The sequence below is a fragment of the Mauremys reevesii genome, linkage group 23 (genome assembly GCF_016161935.1).
Source record: "Mauremys reevesii isolate NIE-2019 linkage group 23, ASM1616193v1, whole genome shotgun sequence".
In the NCBI taxonomy this organism is placed as follows: Eukaryota; Metazoa; Chordata; order Testudines; family Geoemydidae; genus Mauremys; species Mauremys reevesii.
The window spans coordinates 16,779,282-16,800,178 of NC_052645.1; the positions used below are offsets into that span (position 1 = coordinate 16,779,282).

A 20,897-nucleotide genomic window follows, 5' to 3' on the forward strand; every position below is an offset into this window, starting at 1 on the left:
ATAAATTATCTGCATGAAATACAAACACAACTTTCAAAAGATCACAGAATAAGCAGCTTGCAGGAGTGAAGTCATTTAACAGGAACAATGTACTAGACTTGTAAAGCATCTCCTTCCCAGAGAGCACTCAAGGTCAATGGGCTGGGAAGAGGATTACAGAATGGATCCATTTATACCCAATAGAGGTTCAGCTCAGACAAACCCTTCTACTCCCCGGTCTGCATCCTGCGACAGCCATTCTCAAGGGACACCTGGCCCGCTATTGGGCAGCACAACTGGGTTCTGTATTCTGACTGCTTTGGGTTTTCAAAGGAAAGGTGATGGGCACAGGCTACAGTGCAGAAGAATCTGCTACACTCAAATGCAGTAAAAGTTGACGTGTAGTCTTGGTGGGAGTGGGGAAAGAATATAGGACCACATTAAGGCACACACCACTGATGGAAAGAGAGCTATTAGAACTCTGAGAGATGTCAGCTCTGAAAACACACAGAAGACGAGCGCCAGCCAAGACAGGGTCAAAGCTCAAAAGAATTTACCTTTACTTTCTTCATACCCAAGAGCAGAAGAGACAGAACAGGGACTGCACTTGAAACAATCGCTTCCGTAGTAGGGAGTTTGAAATGTATTTAAGAAAGAAAATGGCAGGGTATGTTTGTTAGTTACACAGAGCAGAGTTCTCTGGCTGGACTTCCTAGTCATCTTCTCTACCCTCTCCATTCTGGTCTATGTAGTATACAGTACGTTATCACCTCGGCCAGCCTGTGTTGGGTGTAGGTCAAAAAGAGAACGCAGCTACAGCTACAAAATGTAAAGTATGTTTTATTGATTCAGGGACTAGACAAGGCAGCATTTGGTTTGTAAAAAGAGGCAAAAAAAATCGAATTCATTGTCGCTTCCAGTCAAGTGGAAGAGGGGTAAAATCCTACGTATTTCTTCAGCATTTTAGGACGTTCAGCTTTATCAAGATCAGAAAGATGGAAGGCTTGGGCTCGAGCTCAGGTCCCGGATGGCATCATACAGGAGCAGAAAGCTCCTCAGACCACCTTTGCCTTGTTTTAGGAAGGCCAAAATACCCAGGAAACGAGGGAAGTACAATTTCGTCAGCTCTTTTCTCCATTACAGAGCTAAGGAGTCATTTCATGTATTCATTTTGGTCCTACAATAGGGGAATTCCGTTTAGGAAGCAGAAACACATTCTACAATGACCTTAGGGGAAAAAGAAACCATGCAGAGCCACCAAGCAACGGCAGTACCAAGAGTCCCATTTGGAAGCTTGAAATTGCACCAAGTCCAAGGCTCATCGCAGGGCAAAGGCTCAGCGGTCTGATCTTTGGCACAGAAATCCGTTTTCATACAATACAATGTGTTCTTCCTCCCCAAATATTTGTCTTTTTTTTTTTTAATTAAAGATCAATCTCCTCTTGAACATGATTCTGATGAGAAACAAACCACTCTGCCTTCTCCTTCTTCCCCACCTTTCCTCTGATCAGCCATGACCCCCCCATCCCTCCCAACCTCCCTTTCTCCCAAGGGGAAGGGATGGAGTGAGGTGATGGAGCATGCAGCCTTTGGTCGTGTCTTGTCTGGCCTATGGAGTCACTGAGCTGAAATAAATGGGAAACAAAAAGAAAAAAACAAAAAACAAACAGATTTAAGGAATAAAAACCAAACCATCATGGTTAACAGCAGAATGAGGCTGACATGTAGGACAGATGCAGATCACACATGGGGGTGGGGTGCGCTGTTTCCCAAATCCAGGCCATTTAGTGGGAATCTGCCATTAGATTATTGCTACATGGGCTCCCCCTTCTCAAGAGATTCAAGTACACTCAAGGGACCGTTTCTGTCATTCTAGGCAAACAATTATACCGTAGTGGCTCCAACAGACACTCATTTCCGTTGCTGTCTATACCCAGTCTTCTTACATTCCTGAACTAACTGGAAGCTCCTATCTGCTTTCAGAGCATCTGTACCCAGCACCCCACTAGCAGCACAACCACAGTCTATGCTGCGGTGAAGCAAGAGGAAATACCACTGCAAGGCAGTGGAAGTTGGGGAAGACCCAAATAGAGCAAGAGTCTAAACTTCTGTTTTCCCTCCACGCCCCTTTCCGCACAGTCACATGCTTTCAGAGAGCAGCAGTGACGAGATCACTTTCAGTTTCTGGGGCTATTTACAGATTTTTGAAAGGGGGAAGGGACGACTATACTTCATAGGAAAGGATGTCCAGGAGCAGAGTCTGATTAACAGTAAATCGTGAACAAAAAGGAGAGAAGAATGCCTCCTGGCTGACCCCCAAACTGAACGGGCCAGTCCCTCAGGCAGGTCAGCACAAAGACTCCACAATCTCCTATACACAATGAGATTACACAGCCTATTACACCAAGTCAGCAAAATATACTGAAGGTTAAAGGACACTCAGCTTCATCTGGGCCAATAAGCATTTATACCAGAAGCTTCCACGTACTGTTGAGATTTCCACAGAGGACAGAGTTCATTCCTTTCATACCAGCCGTGTTTTTACTGTGAGGGCAGCATGACCTCTGTCACGTTAAAATCAACATCGGGCAGCACGGGTTTCAGCACAAGCACTTAGGCTTGCTTGAGAAACCCAAGTGCATTTCCATGATCTCAAAAGGCAAGTCAGAAGGGCTCAAGGACACTCAAAGCTTTTATCGCACACTTCTTGAAGAATGACTTGTTTGGAAACCTTGAGAAAACGGCACGAAGGGCTCGCCACATCGTCTCCCGTGATCAGGGGATGAGGAGACAGCTTCCGTTCCCACCCCGTTTCCAAAGGGGAGTCTCCTACGGCCTACGCTCACCTTCCCCCTTTAGAGTCAAACCCACTGGGATCCAGATTCCCCTCCAAGAAAACAAGGCTGGTTATTACAGCACTGCCAACGCAGTATAAAATAAATAGGACATGCACCACAGGGTAAAGGCGTCTGCTCTGAAATGGTACTAAGCAGCACACTCTCCACTCACATATTTTGCATTCATTCCTCCTCCCACACAGACAACGCTCACTTCCTGCAAGCAGACAGAGCGTTTTATTTTCCACAGCCGTCCGGCGAGGCATGGAAGACCTGTGTACTGCGAGCTTCTCCCTCCCGCCTCCCAGATCAGCCATGACCTTCAGTACTGCTACTGCCATGTTGGGTCCCAGCCAAACAGATCGAACAGCGGAAAGTGCAGCTGTTTTCCCATTAACTAGGACTCTTCAGAAGAAACCAAACTTTCACTTTTGACCTGACTGGATCTAATCATGTTATTAGCAGCAAAGAGCCGGTACATTAGCTCACTGCACCCCCTACAGGCTATATTCTCTCTCACACACAGGTATACGGAAACATACCAGCATGCTGACATAGGCCAGAAAAATAGACCAGCAACTGCTTGTTTAATGGACACTTTGCACAGCCCTCTCTCCGGCTGTCATCCCCACTCCTTCCGCTCTCTAATGGGCCGTTCCTCTCCCTGACCTCCCAGGAGAAGGGAGTGTGCTGCACTAGCAGAGCCCTAAACAAACATAACCAGGTCTTTACATGTGGCTTTCGAGAAGGCTGCCAAGATGCTGGCAAACACCACGTCAGGGGACTGGGAGGCATCTATGGCTGTATGGATCCCTCGTTTGGTGTAGTAGTCTACCAGCGGGATGGTCTGGGTGTGGTAGGACTTCAGCCGAGTTTTCAAAGCCACTTCGTTATCGTCAGAACGGCGGATCAAAGGCTCCCCGGTGGCCTGAGAAAGGAAGGCGACAGTGAACAGGCCAAATCTGCAGCTTGTTACAGCCCAGCAGAGCCCTCCCCTCCATTAAACTCATCTCTAGTCAAATGGGTGACAATATGGGAAGACAGGGCAGTAAAAGCTTGGTTACTGGTCTGAAGGTAATTTAAATAAGATCTCAGGAGAAATGTATCAGTAGCTCACATACATCGTCCTTCATATGCTCTTTAGGGGGATTGAACTCCTCGTGGTAAGAGCGGCCACTTGCTGGGTGGATCAGCCTAAAACCGAAAACAAAGGTCAGCAAAGTACCTCTGCGCTCATGATAAGACAACCAAACACCAGTCAGCATGAGAAACATCCGCAGCAGCACAGGTGTTTTTCACTCTATCAATAAATTTGCTCGAGTCAATTCAATCAAGCAGCTCTCCAGGGAGCTGAAGAAAAGAAGCCGTTCTGGGGGGTGGAGGAGGAGTATTTTGTCCAGGAGTGAGGCAGGAATCTTCTGGAAATCCATATTTTAAAGGACTAGGTGATGTAATGGAGAACTTCTGCTGGACCCAAATGGTCATGTCCAATCCAGGACAAAGTAATACAATGAAGCAGTGATAACACCAGAGAAGATACATCATAAGGCATTAGCGTTTCACATTTTCCCTTGATGCTTAGTCACATCACCAACCACTACCCGTGGCACAGACGGACAGACTTTGTTCAAGGAAGGCCCAAGATGGGAATAGCAGGGCATGCTACAGGTCAGTACTGAGGTGTGACAGCAGAACCTTGTATGTGTGTGGAGCAAAGACTGAAATAGCAAAGGCTGAAGCAGGCCAGGATTGAGGTGCTTTGACACAGCTGGCTCCACCCAGTGATAAAACTATCCCAGGAACCAAAATTCACTGTTCTCCCAAACCATAGGGAAAACGGTAAGAAAAAAGGACTTGGCCTATTTGTGGAGGAAGGAAAATTATTACCGTCCAGTGATCCTCCGGATGAGTAAGGAGTCAGCAATGCTGAATTCAATCACAGAATCTAGCTTCTCGCTTCTCTTCTCCATGAGCTCATCCAGCTGTAATAGAAAACATTCCCCTTAAGTACACAGATACACTGCAACAGAGAGAGTTCCGACATAATCAAGTCTCTTCTAGAGACATGGCTGGGGGTGGGAATGGAGCTGTATCAAGAGCTACTGAGCTAGAGGATTTGAAGTCACGTACCATCTCCGCCTGCTTCACTGTGCGAGGGAAACCATCCAGCAGGAAGCCATTTTTGCAGGGAGGAGACTGCAGGTTTTTCTCAATCAGTTCCACCACCATCTCATCACTCACCTTAGAAGAAAGTCTCATTCAGTTCATTAAAAACAGTAAATAGACCCGATTAGGCCAGCACTGTCCTATCTTAAGCATCATGGACCATAGGGTGCCCTTATTTACACCCCTGCAATTCAACTGACTTCACCGAACATTGTCTTCACACCTGCTAGCCACTGAATATACATATTGGAGCCCAGGGATCACGAGTACCTAGTCTGCACCTGCTCCTACATGCAACAAAACCAACACAAAATAGCAATGTCAAGAGTGGGCATGTGTAATATAATTGAACGCAAAGTTTTGTTCATACAATACAAAAGCTGCAAGTTCAAACACACCCTAGTCAGGAAGCAAGGGTTCTCTTTTGCTACCTGTGTGTATGTAACACGTGGACAGCAAGACATGCATTTAACAGGGTCAATGAGCACAAATACTACTTCACTGGCCACACAATGTGGGCCAGTGAACAGCATCATGAGACTCTTAACTTGTGCATTCGCTGTTCGTGGGACAGATTCCACAGACCCTACAGGCAGGAGTCAACCACTATAACAAAGATTAAGGATTATTTTGTTGATTAAAAAGGTGCTGAGAAATGCACAATTTCACCGTTTCCCCCGTAGAGATAGACAGGAGCCATTCCTGCAAAGTTACATGCAAGTTTAACTTTAGGCACACGTTAACACGTGTGGGTGCTTGCAGCATCTAGACTTCCTCATACTCCAATCTGAACATAAAATTGGGATGAAGTTGACTGTGGAAGACGCCAATTCAGACTGGTGGCCAAATGTTATTGGTTTAAATCCAAAGTAACTTTCCATTGTCTTCAGTGAAGTTATTCCTGATTTATGCTACTGCAGCCTACCAGAATCTGGTCCTAGGGTTTCGGGTACACATCAACTAGAAACCCATGGCTGGCCAGTTCCAGCTGACTCAGGCTTGCAGGGCTTGGGCTGCGAGGCTGTTTCATTGCTGAATAAACTTCTGAGCTCAGGCTAGAGCCATGGCTCTAGGACTCTGCAAGGTGGAGAGGTCCTAGAGCTCGAACTTCAGCGAGCACAAAGCCTACACAGCAATGAAACAGCCCCAAAGCCTGGTCCCGAGACAGCTGGCACAGGCCAGCCGCAGGTCTTTCTTTGCTGTACAGATGTACCATTAGAGGCAAGAGCCCTAAAATGGATGATGCAATAGAGGCTGGGTGGTTTGGTTGGAATTTAAGGTTATTTCCATGATTCTGAGGCTGATGCAACCATTCATTTAAAAGAAAGCTACATTATTTTTAGAAAGTAAACACATTCCAAGAATGGGCTTTGGGAATTGCTGTACTTCCACCAAACTAAGCTATCTTAAAGCCAGAATATGCTAATACAATATATTGCCAATGCAGTTCAGTGTTCCCAGTACCACGCACATTAGAAAGACGGGCAGTTATCTTTAGATAGTGCTCCTATCTTTCATAACCAGGCTCAATGATGCAATGCAAGCTCCACATGAAGGCTGAAGATAAGCAGTCTCACTGTGCTACCGCAAAGCCTTCTGGGAGGAGTTTTCTTAAGCGTACTAAAGCCTGCTATTGGCAAATAGCACGATTCAGCGTAACACGTGGGGAAAGAAGAGGAAAGAAAGTGGGGAAACTTGAGGTCTGAACCTGGGTATATAGTTATGCATAAAGGGAGGCAAAGTGATGCAATGGATTGAGCACCAGCCTGGGAGTAAGTAGACTTCGGCTCCAACTGTTATTTTGAGCAAGTTACTTCACTCCCTGCCTCAGTTTCCCTATTAAGAGCTTTACCCACTTTGACAAAATGCTTTGAAGTCTATGGACGAAATGTGCCACAGGTACTAAGTACAGTCATCCAGGACCCCAAACCAAGCCATTTTTACATGGAAGAGTTTAATGCCCTATGTAACTGTGAGGGTAAATGGTCTTCAGGCCTTATTTTCACCTTACAAATTACAGATGAACCCCAATTATCTGAAGGACTCAGGAGATATGACATCTTGGATAACTGGAATCTTCACTCTGCGGGGCTTAGGAGCAGCACGTGAACAGGAGGCTTGGGAGTGCTCTAGTGATAACACCTGTTCCTGCAACCCCAGAGACATAACCACAGTTTGGGGTAATGGAGTGTTTATTAGCCAGAAGCTGATTAATCAGGATTTGTTCTGTGAAACTAGATAAAGCAAAAGGGAAAGCTAAAAGCTAAGAAAACAGGAATTTTAAGGAAGAAAACTCAGATCTATGCAGGATAGGGAGCAGCATCTTTACAAGACATCTTTCCTGTGGCAATAGGGGGAAGAGGAGAGGAAATCACACATTTGCCCTGGAAGCTGTTCTTAGTTTTCTGGTCTGGATTTGTCATTGGTTTCTATACGAAGGACAGCTGTTTGATCACCGCAGGCTTGTATTTTTTTTTTTAAATGCTTTTTTCAGGCCTCTCAATATACCCAGAGGATTGGAACTTTCATTAGCAGTATCCATCTCACTATACCCACCAGCTTCCCAGCATCCATAGTCTCCTTCAACTTTTTACCCAGCTCCGATCCTGAAGCCACCATGGCCCTCAGCATGTCACCTGTTGCCAGGTGGCAAACGCAGTAGGTTTCAGCAAGTTTAGGAGCCTATGATGGGAGAAAACAGAATAAAAAGTGAATTAGGTGCAACTTCCATGAACAGATCCCATTGATTCTCCACAGGTGAAGTTTTTATCATGGGAAGTAATTTCACCTCACAGTGATGGAAGCTATATTAAAAAGTTAAGAGTTAAAATCCGAACAGGGTTTGGTAACGTTGGTACAAAGGAGCTGGTTTTGCCATGAAAACCAGACAAATTATTTTAACACAGTCTGGGAGCATGCCCCAAGCAGCTCTGGGAGAGGAGCAGGCCCCAGGTACCAGGAAGGGGGGCGGGAGCCAAGACTTCTGGGTTCTATTCCCTGCTCTGGGAGGAGAGCAGGTCCCAGAGACCAGGAAGGGGGGCAGGAGCCAGAACTCCTGGGTTCTATTCCCTGCTCTGGGAGGGGAGCAGGCGCTGGGAAGGGGGGCGGGAGCCAGGACTCCTGGGTTCTATCCCCTGCTCTGGAAGAGGAGCAGGTCCCAGGGGCTGGGAAGGGGGGCAGGGACCAGGACTCCAGGGTTCTATGCCCTGCTCTGGGAGAGGAACAGGCCCCGGGCGCCAGGACTCCTGGGTTCTATTCCCTGCTCTAGGAGGGGAGAAGGTCCCAGGGGCCGGGAAGGGGGGCGGGGACCAGGACTCCTGGGTTCTATCCCCCGCTCTGGGAGAGGATCAGGCCCCGGGGGCCAGGACTCCTGGGTTCTATTCCCCGCTCTGGGAGGGGAGCAGGCGCCGGGGAGGGGGGCGGGCGCCGGGACTCCTGGGTTCTAGCCCCCGCTCCGGGAGGGGAGCAGGCGCCAGGAAGGGGGGCGGGGACCAGGACTCCTGGGTTCTATGCCCCGCTCTGGGAGAGGAACAGCCCCGGGCGCCGGGACTCCTGGGTTCTATTCCCTGCTCTGGAAGGGGAGCAGGCGCCGGGAAGGGGGGCGGGGAGCAGGACTCCTGGGTTCTATTCCCCGCTCCGGGAGGGGAGCAGGCGCCGGGAAGCGGGGCGGGGGCCGGGACTCCTGGGTTCTATTCCCCGCTCTGGGAGGGGAGCAGGACTCCTGGGTTCTATTCCCCGCTCCGGGAGGGGAGCAGGCGCCGGGAAGGGCGGCGGGGAGCAGGACTCCTGGGTTCTATTCCCCGCTCCGGGAGGGGAGCAGGCGCCGGGAAGGGGGGCGGGGAGCAGGACTCCTGGGTTCTATTCCCTGCTCTGGAAGGGGGGCAGGCGCCGGGAAGGGCGGCGGGGAGCAGGACTCCTCGATTCTATTCCCCGCTCCGGGAGGGGAGCAGGCGCCGGGAAGGGGGGCGGGGAGCAGGACTCCTGGGTTCTCTGCCGGACTCCACCTGTGACCTTGGCCGCTCCCTGCGCAGGGCCCTGCCAGTCCGGCCGGGGATCCCCGGCCCGCCGGGCCCCGCGCCCCGCAGCCCGCCGGGAGCCCGGCCCCTCACCTGGGTGCCCTTGCCCGCCCCGGGCGGCCCCAGCAGCACGGCCCGGAGGCTCCTGCGGAGGCTCCGGCCTTCGCCTTCCCGGCTCTGCACGTTCGGTGCCATCGCTGCTCCCCCGTCCGCCGGGCCCCACACGGCCAACCCTCCGCGAGCCCGCCCACCCAGCACTCCCATTGGGCCGCTGTGGCTCGCCCCGCCCACGTCACGCGTGACTGACGCACGGAGTAGCCAATTGCTGATGCACAAGGGCCAGGGTGGAGGATGATTGGGAGGGATCGAGGAGGGGGCGGGTCTTATCCGCCACCAAGGCGGCTGGCAGGGTTAGAAGGGCGCGGGGTGGTCTAGGCTTCGATCTGCCTGCTGGTGCTGAGCGCAGCGCCCCCTGCCGTGGGGAGTGAGGTCTCAGCCGCTGGGCACCCGTCCAGGGAAATGGCCAGGACTCCTGGGTTCTAATCCCCCCTCTGGGAGAGGAGCAGGCCCCTGGGGTGGAGCACAGTGCAGGGCATCCTGCCAGGGGGCTCAGTGCTGGTTACACGGCATCCCACTGAGCCCTGCCCAGACCCTCTCTCTGCACTGCAGTAACCAAGTCCCCTGAATTGTTCTTCATCCTTGAAGGAGCTTGTTGCACAACAGAGAGTATATGTGTAAGAACCCCCCCCGGCTAGCGAGGGTTTCACGGTTGTCACTGCTGTACCAGCCATGCCACGCTCGCTCAGCGCTTCCTGGAGATAGCTGGGAAATAACTCACAGTGACCTGGTTCAGAAGCACAAGTGCTGGTCACTGTTGCCTCCTCCACAGCTTTGGGCAATTTCAACACACACACTGCGCTATATCTTGTCTGAAAAAGATACGCTGGGCCTTTGTCAGGAATGTTGGTATGTGACTGAGGAGTAACTGGGTAGTGTGAAAACCAATTCAGGGACAATGACAAGTCTGTTGGATAGTGTCTGTGTGACCAGTAGGTCGGTCCCCCTCCTTACCTTTCTGTCTGGAGGGCTGCATTAGAAATATAAATGGCACAGGCTGGCATTGGGAATTCCCCAGGAAACGCACACAGGGGAGCTGCTCCCATTCAGAGGACCGGCTGACCCCTGGAATGATCCTTACAGCAAGAATGAGGAGTCCTTGTGGCACCTTACAGACTAACACATTTATTTGGGCATAAGCTTTCATGGGCTAGAACCCACTTCATCAGATGCATGGAGTGGAAAATACAGGAGCAGGTATAAATACATGAAAGGATGGGAGTTGCCTTACCAAGTGTGAAGTTAGTCTAAGGAGACAATTTACTTAACAGCAGGTTACCAAGGGAGGAAAGATAACTTTTGAAGTGGTAATGAGAGTGGCCCATTTCAGACAGTTGACAAGAAAGTGCAAGTAACGGTAGGGGGAAATAGGTTTAGGTTTTACAGCAAGGCAGATTGAGAAAAGCATGTGGCCATTGGGTGTCGGTGTGGATCCTCACACAGTAGCAGCATCTGGACTCTCTTACCAGCTCTGAGATTCAACTCCTTGCTGCTGCTCATGAACTAACCTGGACTGGGATAGAGCTCTCATGTGTGAAACAAGCAGCCACTTTTCCAGTGAGTAGCTCCCATGCCATCCCCTTCTGCCCTGTCACCCTAGTGCTAAGTGTTAATGTAACTAGGAACAAGCCCGCGATCAGGAGTGCCCTACACGTGTCATTGTGATTGCAACTCTAAACAACACTTCATTCCTTCCCCAATACTCCTTCCCTGAACCTGTTTGCCTCACACCTTTTACTAGTGTTAACTCATTCCTGCTTTAGAGACATGGTTTTACATGTGGGGCAAAAAAAATACAGTTTTTGTTTCCATATGTGATTCAGATCCTTCATATTCCCCCCCTGCAGTGAGAGAGGTGTAAGCTCTTCACTTAGGCCCCAGTCCTGCCTGGGCAGACCTCTGTGCCTCCACCACGCCTCACTGAAATCAATAGGGCTCCACACGGCCACAAGGGTCCATCTGTGTGTATGTTGAGCTTGAGGGTAAATTATTGAGGGCAAGGACCATGTGTGTGCTCTCTATGTAAAGTGACCGCCACACCTGTGGCATTATAAATACCGTATTTGCATAACGTTTTTCCCTCTGATTTCAACGGTGGGGAAACCAAGGCACAAGAACTTGCCTAAATCAGCGGCAGAGCTGAGACCCAAAAGTCCTAAGTCTCAGTCCTGTGCCTGGTGTACTGGACCATGATGCCTCCATTGCCTGTATCTTTTCCAGAAGATTTCACTGCCTGGTTTTCTTCCTCTGCCCTTTTCCCTGCTCTCACTTTATCTCTGAATCTGTTGATTTCTTCTTTTGATCCCTCTCTTTTGCCTTCTATAACAATAACCCCAGAAAACCATGTGCTTCCAACATTCCTTCCCACCTCCTGTTAGGAACCTTAGCCAAAGCCCTGTGCAGGAGGGAGACTAGCAGTTGGAAGGACGGTACTCCCCATGTGTACCCTGCTACATTGCACAGCCCTCTCTGGCTCCCCTCTCAGTAACTGAGGGATAATGACAGGTTTCAGAGTAGCAGCCGTGTTAGTCTGTATCCGCAAAAAGAACAGGAGTACTTGTGGCACCTTAGAGACTAACACATTTATTTCAGCCTGAGCTTTCATGAGCTACAGCTCACTTCTTCGGATGCATAGAATGGAACACACAGACAGGAGATATTTATACATACAGAGAACATGGAAAGGTGGAAGTATGCATACCACCAGGAAGAGTCTAATCAATTGAGATGAGCTATCATCAGCAGGAGAAAAAAAACTCTTTGAAGTGATAATTAAGATGACCCATAGAAGGTGTGAGGAGAATTTAACATAGGGAAATAGATTCAATTAGTGTAATGACCCAACCATTCCCAGTCTCTGTTTAAGCCTGAGTTAATTGTATCTAATTTGCATATTAATGCGAGTTCAGCAGTCTCTCTTTGGAGTCTGTTTTTGAAGTTTTTTTGTTGCAAAATTGCCACCTTCAAGTCTGTCACTGAGTGGTTAGAGAGGTTGAAGTGTTCTCCCACTGGTTTTTGAATGTTATGATTCCTGATGTCAGATTTGTGTCCATTTATTCTTTTGCGTAGAGACTGTCCAGTTTGGCCAATGTACATGGCAGAGGGGCATTGCTGGCACATGATGGCATATATCACGTTGGCAGATGTGCAGGTGAACGAGCCCCTGATGGCGTGGCTGATGTGAGTAGGTCCTATGATGGTGTCACTTGAATAGATCTGTGGACAGAGCTGGCATCGGGCTTTGTTGCAAGGATAGGTTCCTGGGTTAGTGTTTATGTTGTATGGTGTGCGGTTGCTGGTAAGTATTTGCTTCAGGTTGGGAGGCTGTCTATAAGCGAGGACTGGCCTGTCTCCCAAGATCTGTGAGAGTGAGGGATCATCTTTAAGGATACGTTGTAGATCTTTGATGATGCGCTGGAGAGGTTTTAGTTGGGGGTTGTAGGTGATGGCTAGTGGTGTTCTGTTATTTTCTTTGTTGGGCCTGTCCTGTAGTAGGTGGCTTCTGGGTACTCTTCTGGCTCTGTCAATCTGTTTTTTCACTTCAGCAGGTGGGTATTATAGTTTTAAGAATGCTTGATAGAGATCTTGTAGGTGTTTGTCTGTCTGAGGGATTGGAGCAAATACGGTTGTATCTTAGAGCTTGGCTGTAGACAATGGATCGTGTGGTGTGTCCTGGATGGAAGCTGGAGGCATGTAGGTAAGTATAGCGGTCAGTGGGTTTCCGGTATAGGGTGGTGTTTATGTGACCATCGCTTATTAGCACAGTAGTGTCTAGAAAATGGACCGCTTGTGTGGAAGTGTGCAGTGTTACCGCCTTCAAGATGGGGAGGTCAGCAGGGTGGGTGGACACCCCCAAGCAAGAAGACTGGGGAGTCTTGGAGATTGGCAGCTTCATATAGATAGGTGGCAAACTCCCTGGGTAAGGAGTGGGTTGCCTGCATGGTATAAAACTCCTATCTTGGGATTTCTGTTAAAACTTTACTCATGTCGGGGGACCAGCTCCCTCGCTCCAGTGCAGCCCCTTTAGGCTGGGAGCAAAGGAACCTGGAGCCACAGGATCACAAGGGAAGCATGCGGTGTCTGGCCCGGCTGCAGGGAGAGGCCTACCTACCTAGATCACTGCAGCCAGGAGATGGGAGCTGCAGTGGGTGGGGTTTGAGCTCTGAATCACCTTTCCTGGGGCAGGGGAAGGTGGAGCTGAGCCCTTTGTTCTGGCCTGGGGAGCTAGTCAAACAGGAAGAGCAGATTTAAAACAGTCGTGGGAAGGTAACTGCAGCTGCGGCAGACTCGGTGCATGGAAGAGCTTGCGCAGGTCGGGGCAGGGACAGGGAGTGCCAGGAACTCAGCCCGCCTCTGCCTGCTCCCGGGGGATGAAAGCAGAGACGCCTTAACATGGACCCTCTTTGAAGCAACAATGGCCTGATCTGAGAGCTGCCAAGATGTGTGGACTGGGTGAGTGGCTTCCACTTTCCCCAAAGTGACAGGGAGGGGAAGGAATTTCACACCCTGGTCCTGCCGGATGGGCCTGGGGGGTCAGACTGGAAGGGCAGTGGTGGATTGGAGACTGGTGGGGCCTTGTCTGCATCATCCTGTGGATTTTTTTTTCCTTTCTCAAAGGCCTTTCTGTAAGAGCTTGGAATTGAGGAGCCCCAGCTAAAGCTGGCGGGTGGGAAACAATCAGTGGGGTTGCAAAGGTGAGAAATGAGGCCAGGGGATCAAAGCCCAGATCTTGTCCCCTGATCACAGGGAGGGGGTGACCACAGGATTCCAGGGGCAGTCCTGGGAGCTGGTCACCAGAGGCCACAATGTAGCAATTCTTGCTTCTTCGGCCCCTTCCACCCAAGGCTCTGGGGAAGGGGGAGGCTGGGCAGCATCCTTCTCTGTCTACAGCTGGGGCAGGTGAGGCACAGAATGGGCCAAGTGACTTGCCCAGTGCCTGACTGAGCTGGGAATAGAAGCAAAGTCCACCCAGATCCCCCATCTGTGAGCTCTGGTCCCGGGGGCAGAGGGGAGGTTGATATCACCTCCAGAAAGCAGAGCCCCTGTCCGCACAGGAGCATCAGGCTATGCTATCTCGAAAGGCTTTGCGCCAGGGGCTCCAGCCTGTGTTTGGAACAGGGTAGGTCTGGAATAGAAGTAAGAAAGCTCTGCCCCAAAGAGCAGTTCCTGTGATCCTGCGGGTTGTGAGGATCACATGAGTTGTGAGTTCTGTTTGCAGAGTTGTAAGCCCTAGTGTGGAGAGGGCCTGGGCACCCTCCCGCTCACAGCCCTTCCTGTTGGGAGGGGAGAAGATGATCTCTTGGCGTTCTGAGGTTTAATGTATGGTTAATCTTTAAAGAAATCTGTTTGTTTTGTAGGAAGCTTCTGATTACAGAACTTCCTTGTCCCTTTCTTAGTCTCTGTGCTCCAGGGTCTTAGATCCACCTGCTTGAGCTCTCCGGGCAGGGAGCTATGGGAGGATCCGCTCTGGCCTGCGCTGCTCCCCACTATTCATTCAATCCCTCCCGTAAGCACAGAGTGGAGGAGTAACTGACTGAGGCTGGGACTGGAATATGGGCCTAGGGAGCTCCTGCAGCCCATCCTGCGGGGAGAGGCTGGGAATGGAGTCTCCAAGGGGCCACCTAGCTGGTGCTCCTGCACACTCCTAGCTAAGGAACCCTGAGGTGGAGTCCCCTGAGTACAGCTCCACTTGGCTCTCCAGCCCTATCCACTGCTTGCTGCTTCTCTGGGCCCCTCTGGAAGCCTTTGTAGCTAGCTCAGCTGCTCTGTGCCTTGGGGCTGGACTGCCCTGAGCCCCCCCCTTCAGTCAGTGCCGCCCCACGGCACCGCTCCCCTTTGCTCACCCCATCGCTTTGCTCCACTTCTGTTCCCATGCCCTGTCCGAACCACTCACCTGTGTGAGAACGCTGCCGCGCTCGCCCAGGCGCTAGTCGGGCGTCACGTCCCAGCCCTGAGACTCGACTGGCAAGTGCGGGTCTGGGACCGATCCCGTCTGTGCTGCTCAGCTACCCCAGCTGTGCCCTGCCACCCACGGGGCAAATTCTCTGGGACAGGCTCTTTGGCTGCTCCAGAGTCCTGGTCAGGAGTTCAGAGGGGATTTTTATAGGGCATTACAACAGCATCAGTGCTTCTCATGGCTTCCTCCATGCCCGCTCCGCCCCTCACGGCAGTGTCAGGGCCTCAGGGCAGGGATCTGTGTGGCTGTGCTTGTTCTGTGCCTGCCCATCATGGTGCTGCCTGGACCCGAACTAGAGCGGCAGCGAGCTGAGCCCCTCCCTTCTCTCCTGCACAGACACCCTCGATTCCAGCAGCTTCCAGAAGCTGCTGATGAAGACGGGGCTCATCCTGATTGTGATCGGCCACCTCAGTTTCATCTCTGGAGCCCTCGTGCAGGGGACCGTGCTACGCTACGTGGCAAACCCCCAGGATGCCATCTCCCTGCAGTACGCCATCTCCAACATCATCTCGGTGACCTCGGCCATCCTGGTACTGCTCTCCTGGCATGCTGGCTCTGCCCGGGGGTGGGGAGGCTATGGAGAACGGGGGTAGAGGTTGCTTGTTAGGAGGCAGGAGAGTGGCCGGACCATAAGATGTGGTTTAGGGTCTGGGAGGGGACGCCCTAGGTTAAAGCTGTGGGGTGTTGGTGGGGGGGAATGCCCATCTCTCTCCAGGCTGCAGGTGTTTGGTGGGAAGCCCCCTGCTGAAGTAGAGGCCGATGGATGGGAGATCCTGCTGGGGACCAGTGGAGCGTGGGTGCAAAGACCATGCTTCCCTTTACCCCCACACAGCCGTGCTCTGCTGCCTCCCAAGTTACTTACTAGGGCTGCCAGGGGAAAGCACTTGGCTTTAAATGCCTGACACTGCTGGGCCTGGGAGCTGTGTGGCCCGAGATCCCCCTCCCCACCCCCACCTGCAGTTTCTTGCTGCTGTTTAAGAAAACAAAATCTGGCACCAAAGTTCCTTTAATCAGGAAAACAAGCTTCCTCCTCACCCCCGAGACCGGGCCTCAGAGCTGCGATCTCTTCCCTTCCTGCAGCCCACATGGGCGCTCCGTACCTCTTCGCTCTTACGGCTCCTGCAGAGGCTGTAGCTGGGACAGCCCCGGCTGCAGCATCGCCACAGAAACACCCCCCCCCCAAAGCCTGATGGGCCAGATTCAGCACTGGAGTGAGCTGGAGCAATCTGGTCCCCAGTCTGACACCAAAAGGTACCTAGGCTACGTGGCAGCTCTTTGGGGCAGGGACTGGCATGACGGGGCCCCGGGTCTAGCTGGGGCCATAATACATCACAGTACATGGAGCCGTCCCTGCTAGTCTCGCCGGCCAATGGAAAGGGGGAGGGTACTCCAGTGGGTGGGGCAATACTCTGGGATTTGGGAGACCAGGTTCAATTCCTTGCTGGGCCACAGACCCGGGCAAATCACTTAGTCTCTTTGTGCCTCAGTTTCCCATCTGTCCAATGAGGATAATAGCACTGTCCACCTCCCAGGGGCGTTGGGAGGAGAGATACATGAAGGACTCGGTGGTGCTCAGATAGCTGGCCCCATTGGCTGCAGTAAGTACCTGGATGGCAGATGGAGCCATTCTGGGCAGATTCCCATGTGAATGTTGCAGCCCCTGCAAGAGGCTCGCCCCTGGGAAGCCGCCAGGGACAGAGGCCATCCCAGGTCCTGTTAGAAACTGGGTGCTGCCAAGCTGTGTTTAAGGAAGGCTCTAGAACCAGTGAGCTCCGATTCAGTAATGACTCCTGTTGTGGACCCCGGTACAGAGCACTCGCTGCCTTTCCCACACTTGCAAACATTAAGCACTTGACAAAAATAAACGCCAATCCTAGAAAATCACCCACCCTTAAAAAGTCTGATTGCCGTGCGTTTCTAAGGCCACCTGAGTTCTCTCTCCCCCAAGCTGGCCTTGGAAGCTGTCGAGCCAGCACCATTCAGTTTAATTGTTAACCCTAATTATTATTATTATTTCAGGCACTTGCAGAACATTCAGTGACGTGCCTCACTCCACAATGAGGGGTGGGTGAGACTCTCCCCTGGGCTGAGCTGCTGCAGTTTGCACGTCAGTTCAGCCTGGTTCAGGAAGGCGAGCTGCAGCCCCGATTACGAGCCAGCCCTTCGGAAGAGGTCACTGAGTCCTCTGGCACCTGCTGGATCAGACTCCTCCCTGTTGTACCTCCTCCGAAGCGAGCGGTGGTACGGCAGGGCGAAATGGTGCCTCCCTTTGGTTTTAATAACATCAGCATTTCAATGGTCCCAGCTGGCCCTGGAAGCTGGCACCCTATTGTGGTGCATGGCAATGCGATTGTTTTCCTGGAGGCAGGCTCCGAAGGGTGGCTGTGCATGGATTTTTTCTAGGGGCAGCTATACAGCTGCATCTATAGTAGAGGCCGAGGAAGTTTAGATTGGGGGGGGGGAGATCAACTGAAGTAAACAGCAAACAATGTGGGGGTAAGACAACAGCCCCCAAGTCCTTGGGGCTTTAGTACCAGTTCTTTCTAACCTGAGGGGCTTGGCAGAGCATCTCCTCCCATTGCTGTGTTTCCTTTGCAGACCATCTCCTGTGGCATAGCTGCGATTGTGCTGTCCAGATACCTTTCCCTAACAGCCCTGGTAAGGACGGCTCCCGAATTCCCCCAAAGTCCTGTCGTGCTGCAGGGGCCTGCTCCCACCAAAGGCTCTGCTGGGGAGAAGGCCTGTTCCTCGCAAGGGTCTCTCTCTCCCTCTGGAAGGGTCTGGCTGATCCTCTCAGCTGCTTGCAAATTTCCCCTCTGGCACTTCAGAGAGAAAAGATTTGTTTGAACTTGAGCCTGGGAATGCATTCTGGGAGCTTGCCTGTGCCCCGCCCAGTGAGAGAGCTGTGCTGCACGAGTTAAAGACACACACACAGTTTAATGGCTCCATGTGAGCTTCAAACCCCAGGACAGGCTGTAAGGCTTGGGAGAAAGTAGCACGCATGTCTAGGGGCAATGGAGATGGAGGATGAGCTCCCGTCCCACCCCAGGAAAGGGTTGGTGATAGAGGAGGGGAAGCCAAAGTACTTGCAAACATTTAATCTCATGATTCTCCTTTTGGGGAAACTGAGGCAGCGGCTGAGTCTGTGTCTAAGGGTGCAGTGCAGGGTGACTCACCCACCCTTCAAGGAAAGAAAGGGCAGCTGCATGAAACATACCAGACACAGCTTATCTGTAGCTCTCTGGGGAAAGGCTGTGGTGGGATACCAGGGGATGTCTTGTAGAATATGGTTGGTCCGTACCCGCCATGACTCAGTGGCAGGGCGCTCCCAGGCCTGTGCTCAGACCATGTGCACCCATGGTGACTGATTTCCCTGGCATCCGTGTGAAGGGCCAGCAGTGGGAGGGATGCAGACAGCCTGCCCCGTGGGCCTGTGCCCCCAGGCCCTCGCTGTGACTAGCTGTGTTTCTCTCTGACTCGCCGCAGAAGTGGGCGGTCTTCTCCCTCAGCATAAGCAGCACCCTGCTCTCGCTCTTCTGCTCCGTGGGGCTGGCGGTCTCCATCATCCTCACCTTTGCCAACAAAGGGAACGCCCTGCTGGCCACCTGCACCTTCACCAACGTGGAGCTGATCCAGATCTCCCACGAGTGCTCCTTCGACCCCACCCGTGTCTATGTAAGTGCTTGGGAGGGTCTGAAATCCCTGTGAGAGGGGGACGCTCCCGCCCTGGCCTAGCAGTGTCTAGTAATGCCCCCGGCGCCCACTCAGCAAGGGCAGAATACGGGGTGTTTATGGGGTTTCAGGGATTATTTTTGCCTTCCTCTGCAGCATGGGGGGCGTGGTTCACTTGCTGGAATCCCATAGCAGGGGCCTTGAGCATAGGGTGCACCGGGGACTCTCCCTGCAGTGTGCAGGTCAGGCTCCTGGAACGTTAGTCTGTCGGCTTAATATAGGGGCCTCTGGGTGAAAATGAATGGCCAGGTCCGCCTAGATGATCTAATGGTTCCTTCTGGCCTTAAAGGCTCTGATTATGTCGTTGCTTCTAATACCACCAGCACTGTGCCCTTCTCGCACCTTCCGTCTGGGGACCTCAGAGGGCTGTAGACACTCGCGCATTAAATGTACCGGCAGCCCTGAGCTAGAGGAAGTATCATCCTTGCTTTGAAGAGGGGGAGACTGAGGCACGGGGAGGAGGGGACATGACCTGCCTGAGGTTGCACAGTGAGTCAGCAGCAGGGCTGGGCGTGGAACCTACTGTTAACCCCAACGTGCCTGTCTTTGGATCGGGCCTGTGGGAAGGTGGAGCTCAGTGGAACAGCTCCCATTGGCTGTGGTGGGTTTGGCTCAGGCCCCAAGAGATCTCCTGACCCACTCCTCTCCACAGAGCTCCACGCTGTCCCTCTGGACCATGTCCCTGATACTCGACACGGTAGAGATCATCTTCAGCATCCGGTGCTTCCTGCTCACCCTCACACTCCTCAACCTGAAGCTGTGTCGGCGGACCCGCAAGAAAAAGGTAACCCCGGCGTGCCTGGTCTCCCCACCCCGGCTCTGAGGCCCCTGCTCTCCCCCCTTCTAAGGGCTGTGAGACTGGATTCCCAATGTCCTATTTGTAGCTGCTGCCTTTGGCTGAATCCCCGGGTTTGTTTCTGCTCTGTGGGATTTGCACAGGGGGAGATGATGCAGGTTCTCCGCTCGCTCCCTGTGCTGTCAATGGGGCTGTTCAGGATCTGGCCCCAAGTGGCTGGCTCCATCCCACCCATTGGCCGGTGGTAAGTCAGAGCAGCTGGGCCAGGCGTCCCTTTGGGATACCAGTGACCCCGTCCTTCAGCTCCCAGTGCTGGGAGATGCCGGTTGGCTACTGATTCACTACGGCAAAGCTCACTCCTTGTCAGAGCTGCTGCCCATGATCCCAAAGCTCCTCTCACCCTGGCACTTAGGGACTTGGCCATCAGAGGGGATCGTTCTGGGTAGCTCTGCCCGGGGCTTTCAGCCACTGTGTGCTGGAGCAATGCAGTGTTGATAGAGGGTTTTCTCAATCCGCCTGCTGTGTTTGAGCAGCTTTGCCTGGGTGCCACAACCCCAGATGGAGACTGGGGATCCCACCTCCATTAGAGACCAGGATCCAAAAGCCGAGGCCAGAGCCTGGCTCTGTCTGATGTGTGTAACTAGGGACGCCCTGTGCAAAAGAGACAGGCTGGGTCTCAGCGTGGAGACACATGGAGCGTTGCCTGATCAGTCAAGCTGCGTCTTATCCCTGCGGCCCGGTGCCTTGCCTTCAGGGGTGCTCTAGTGCCCGGCGACTCCGTTTTCACACCCGCTTCCCATGTCGTTTCAAGGTCACGTTGCAGCTTGTTCCAGTGGAGAATCGAGACGCCAGTGAGGGCCGTGTCCTCCTCAGGCAGGGCAGAGTGGAGACGGTGTGGCTCTGAACAGGCCAGAGGAGCCCGCTGGCACCGCGGTGCCAAGCCTCCGCTTGTGCATCAACTTCATGGACCTGCCCCCACCCAGGCTCTGCTGTCCCAGCAACCTCCGTGGCTTGCGTTCCTTCCCCCATTGTTCTCCCATATGCTGCACTGGCCTCATGGCTCCTGCTCTCCCAGACTCTGCCATCCCAGCCTCCTCCCCAGGGCGGTGCTGTTGCTCAGACCCATTGCTGGTCTGAAGGGAGAGGATCCTCCACCCAGCTTGACACGTGTCCTACCTGCTGCCTTAATCTCCTGGCCCTCTCCTGCTCACCTGGCTGCAGGGGGCAAGCAGGAAAAGGGCTGGGAGTTGCTGGATGTAAACTGGCCTCCCCCAGCCAGGGGTAGACGAAATCTCGCT

At 52.5% G+C, this 20,897-nt stretch overlaps 2 protein-coding genes and 1 long non-coding RNA gene across 5 annotated transcripts; 1 reads left to right on the forward strand and 2 right to left on the reverse strand.

Moving 5' to 3' along the window:
- Positions 1-799: 799 nt before the first annotated feature.
- On the reverse strand, positions 800-9,248 carry AK2 (adenylate kinase 2). 3 transcript variants are annotated; one of them, XM_039511823.1, is made up of 7 exons: positions 9,092-9,248; positions 7,539-7,664; positions 4,947-5,057; positions 4,704-4,798; positions 3,938-4,010; positions 3,549-3,744; positions 800-1,599 (listed from the first exon to the last, which is right to left on the reverse strand). In XM_039511823.1, exons 1-7 carry the CDS (start codon positions 9,191-9,193, stop codon positions 1,589-1,591), a joined length of 714 nt encoding a protein of 237 aa, XP_039367757.1. In that variant the 5' UTR covers positions 9,194-9,248; the 3' UTR covers positions 800-1,588. The 3 variants fall into 3 exon arrangements, with proteins under 3 accessions (XP_039367757.1, XP_039367758.1, XP_039367756.1); XM_039511824.1 differs by having other exon boundaries at positions 800-1,604; XM_039511822.1 differs by lacking the exon at positions 800-1,599 and having other exon boundaries at positions 3,035-3,744.
- A 4,059-nt stretch (positions 9,249-13,307) lies between these two features.
- On the forward strand, positions 13,308-20,856 carry TMEM54 (transmembrane protein 54). Its single transcript, XM_039511680.1, has 6 exons — positions 13,308-13,567; positions 15,408-15,601; positions 17,670-17,729; positions 18,558-18,746; positions 19,456-19,587; positions 20,411-20,856. Exons 1-6 carry the CDS (start codon positions 13,555-13,557, stop codon positions 20,501-20,503), a joined length of 681 nt encoding a protein of 226 aa, XP_039367614.1. The 5' UTR covers positions 13,308-13,554; the 3' UTR covers positions 20,504-20,856.
- Positions 13,558-17,941, reverse strand: LOC120389253. The gene is made up of 2 exons (XR_005590838.1): positions 17,620-17,941; positions 13,558-15,645 (listed from the first exon to the last, which is right to left on the reverse strand). It is a non-coding gene; the product is annotated as an uncharacterized LOC120389253 (long non-coding RNA).
- Positions 20,857-20,897: the final 41 nt, after the last annotated feature.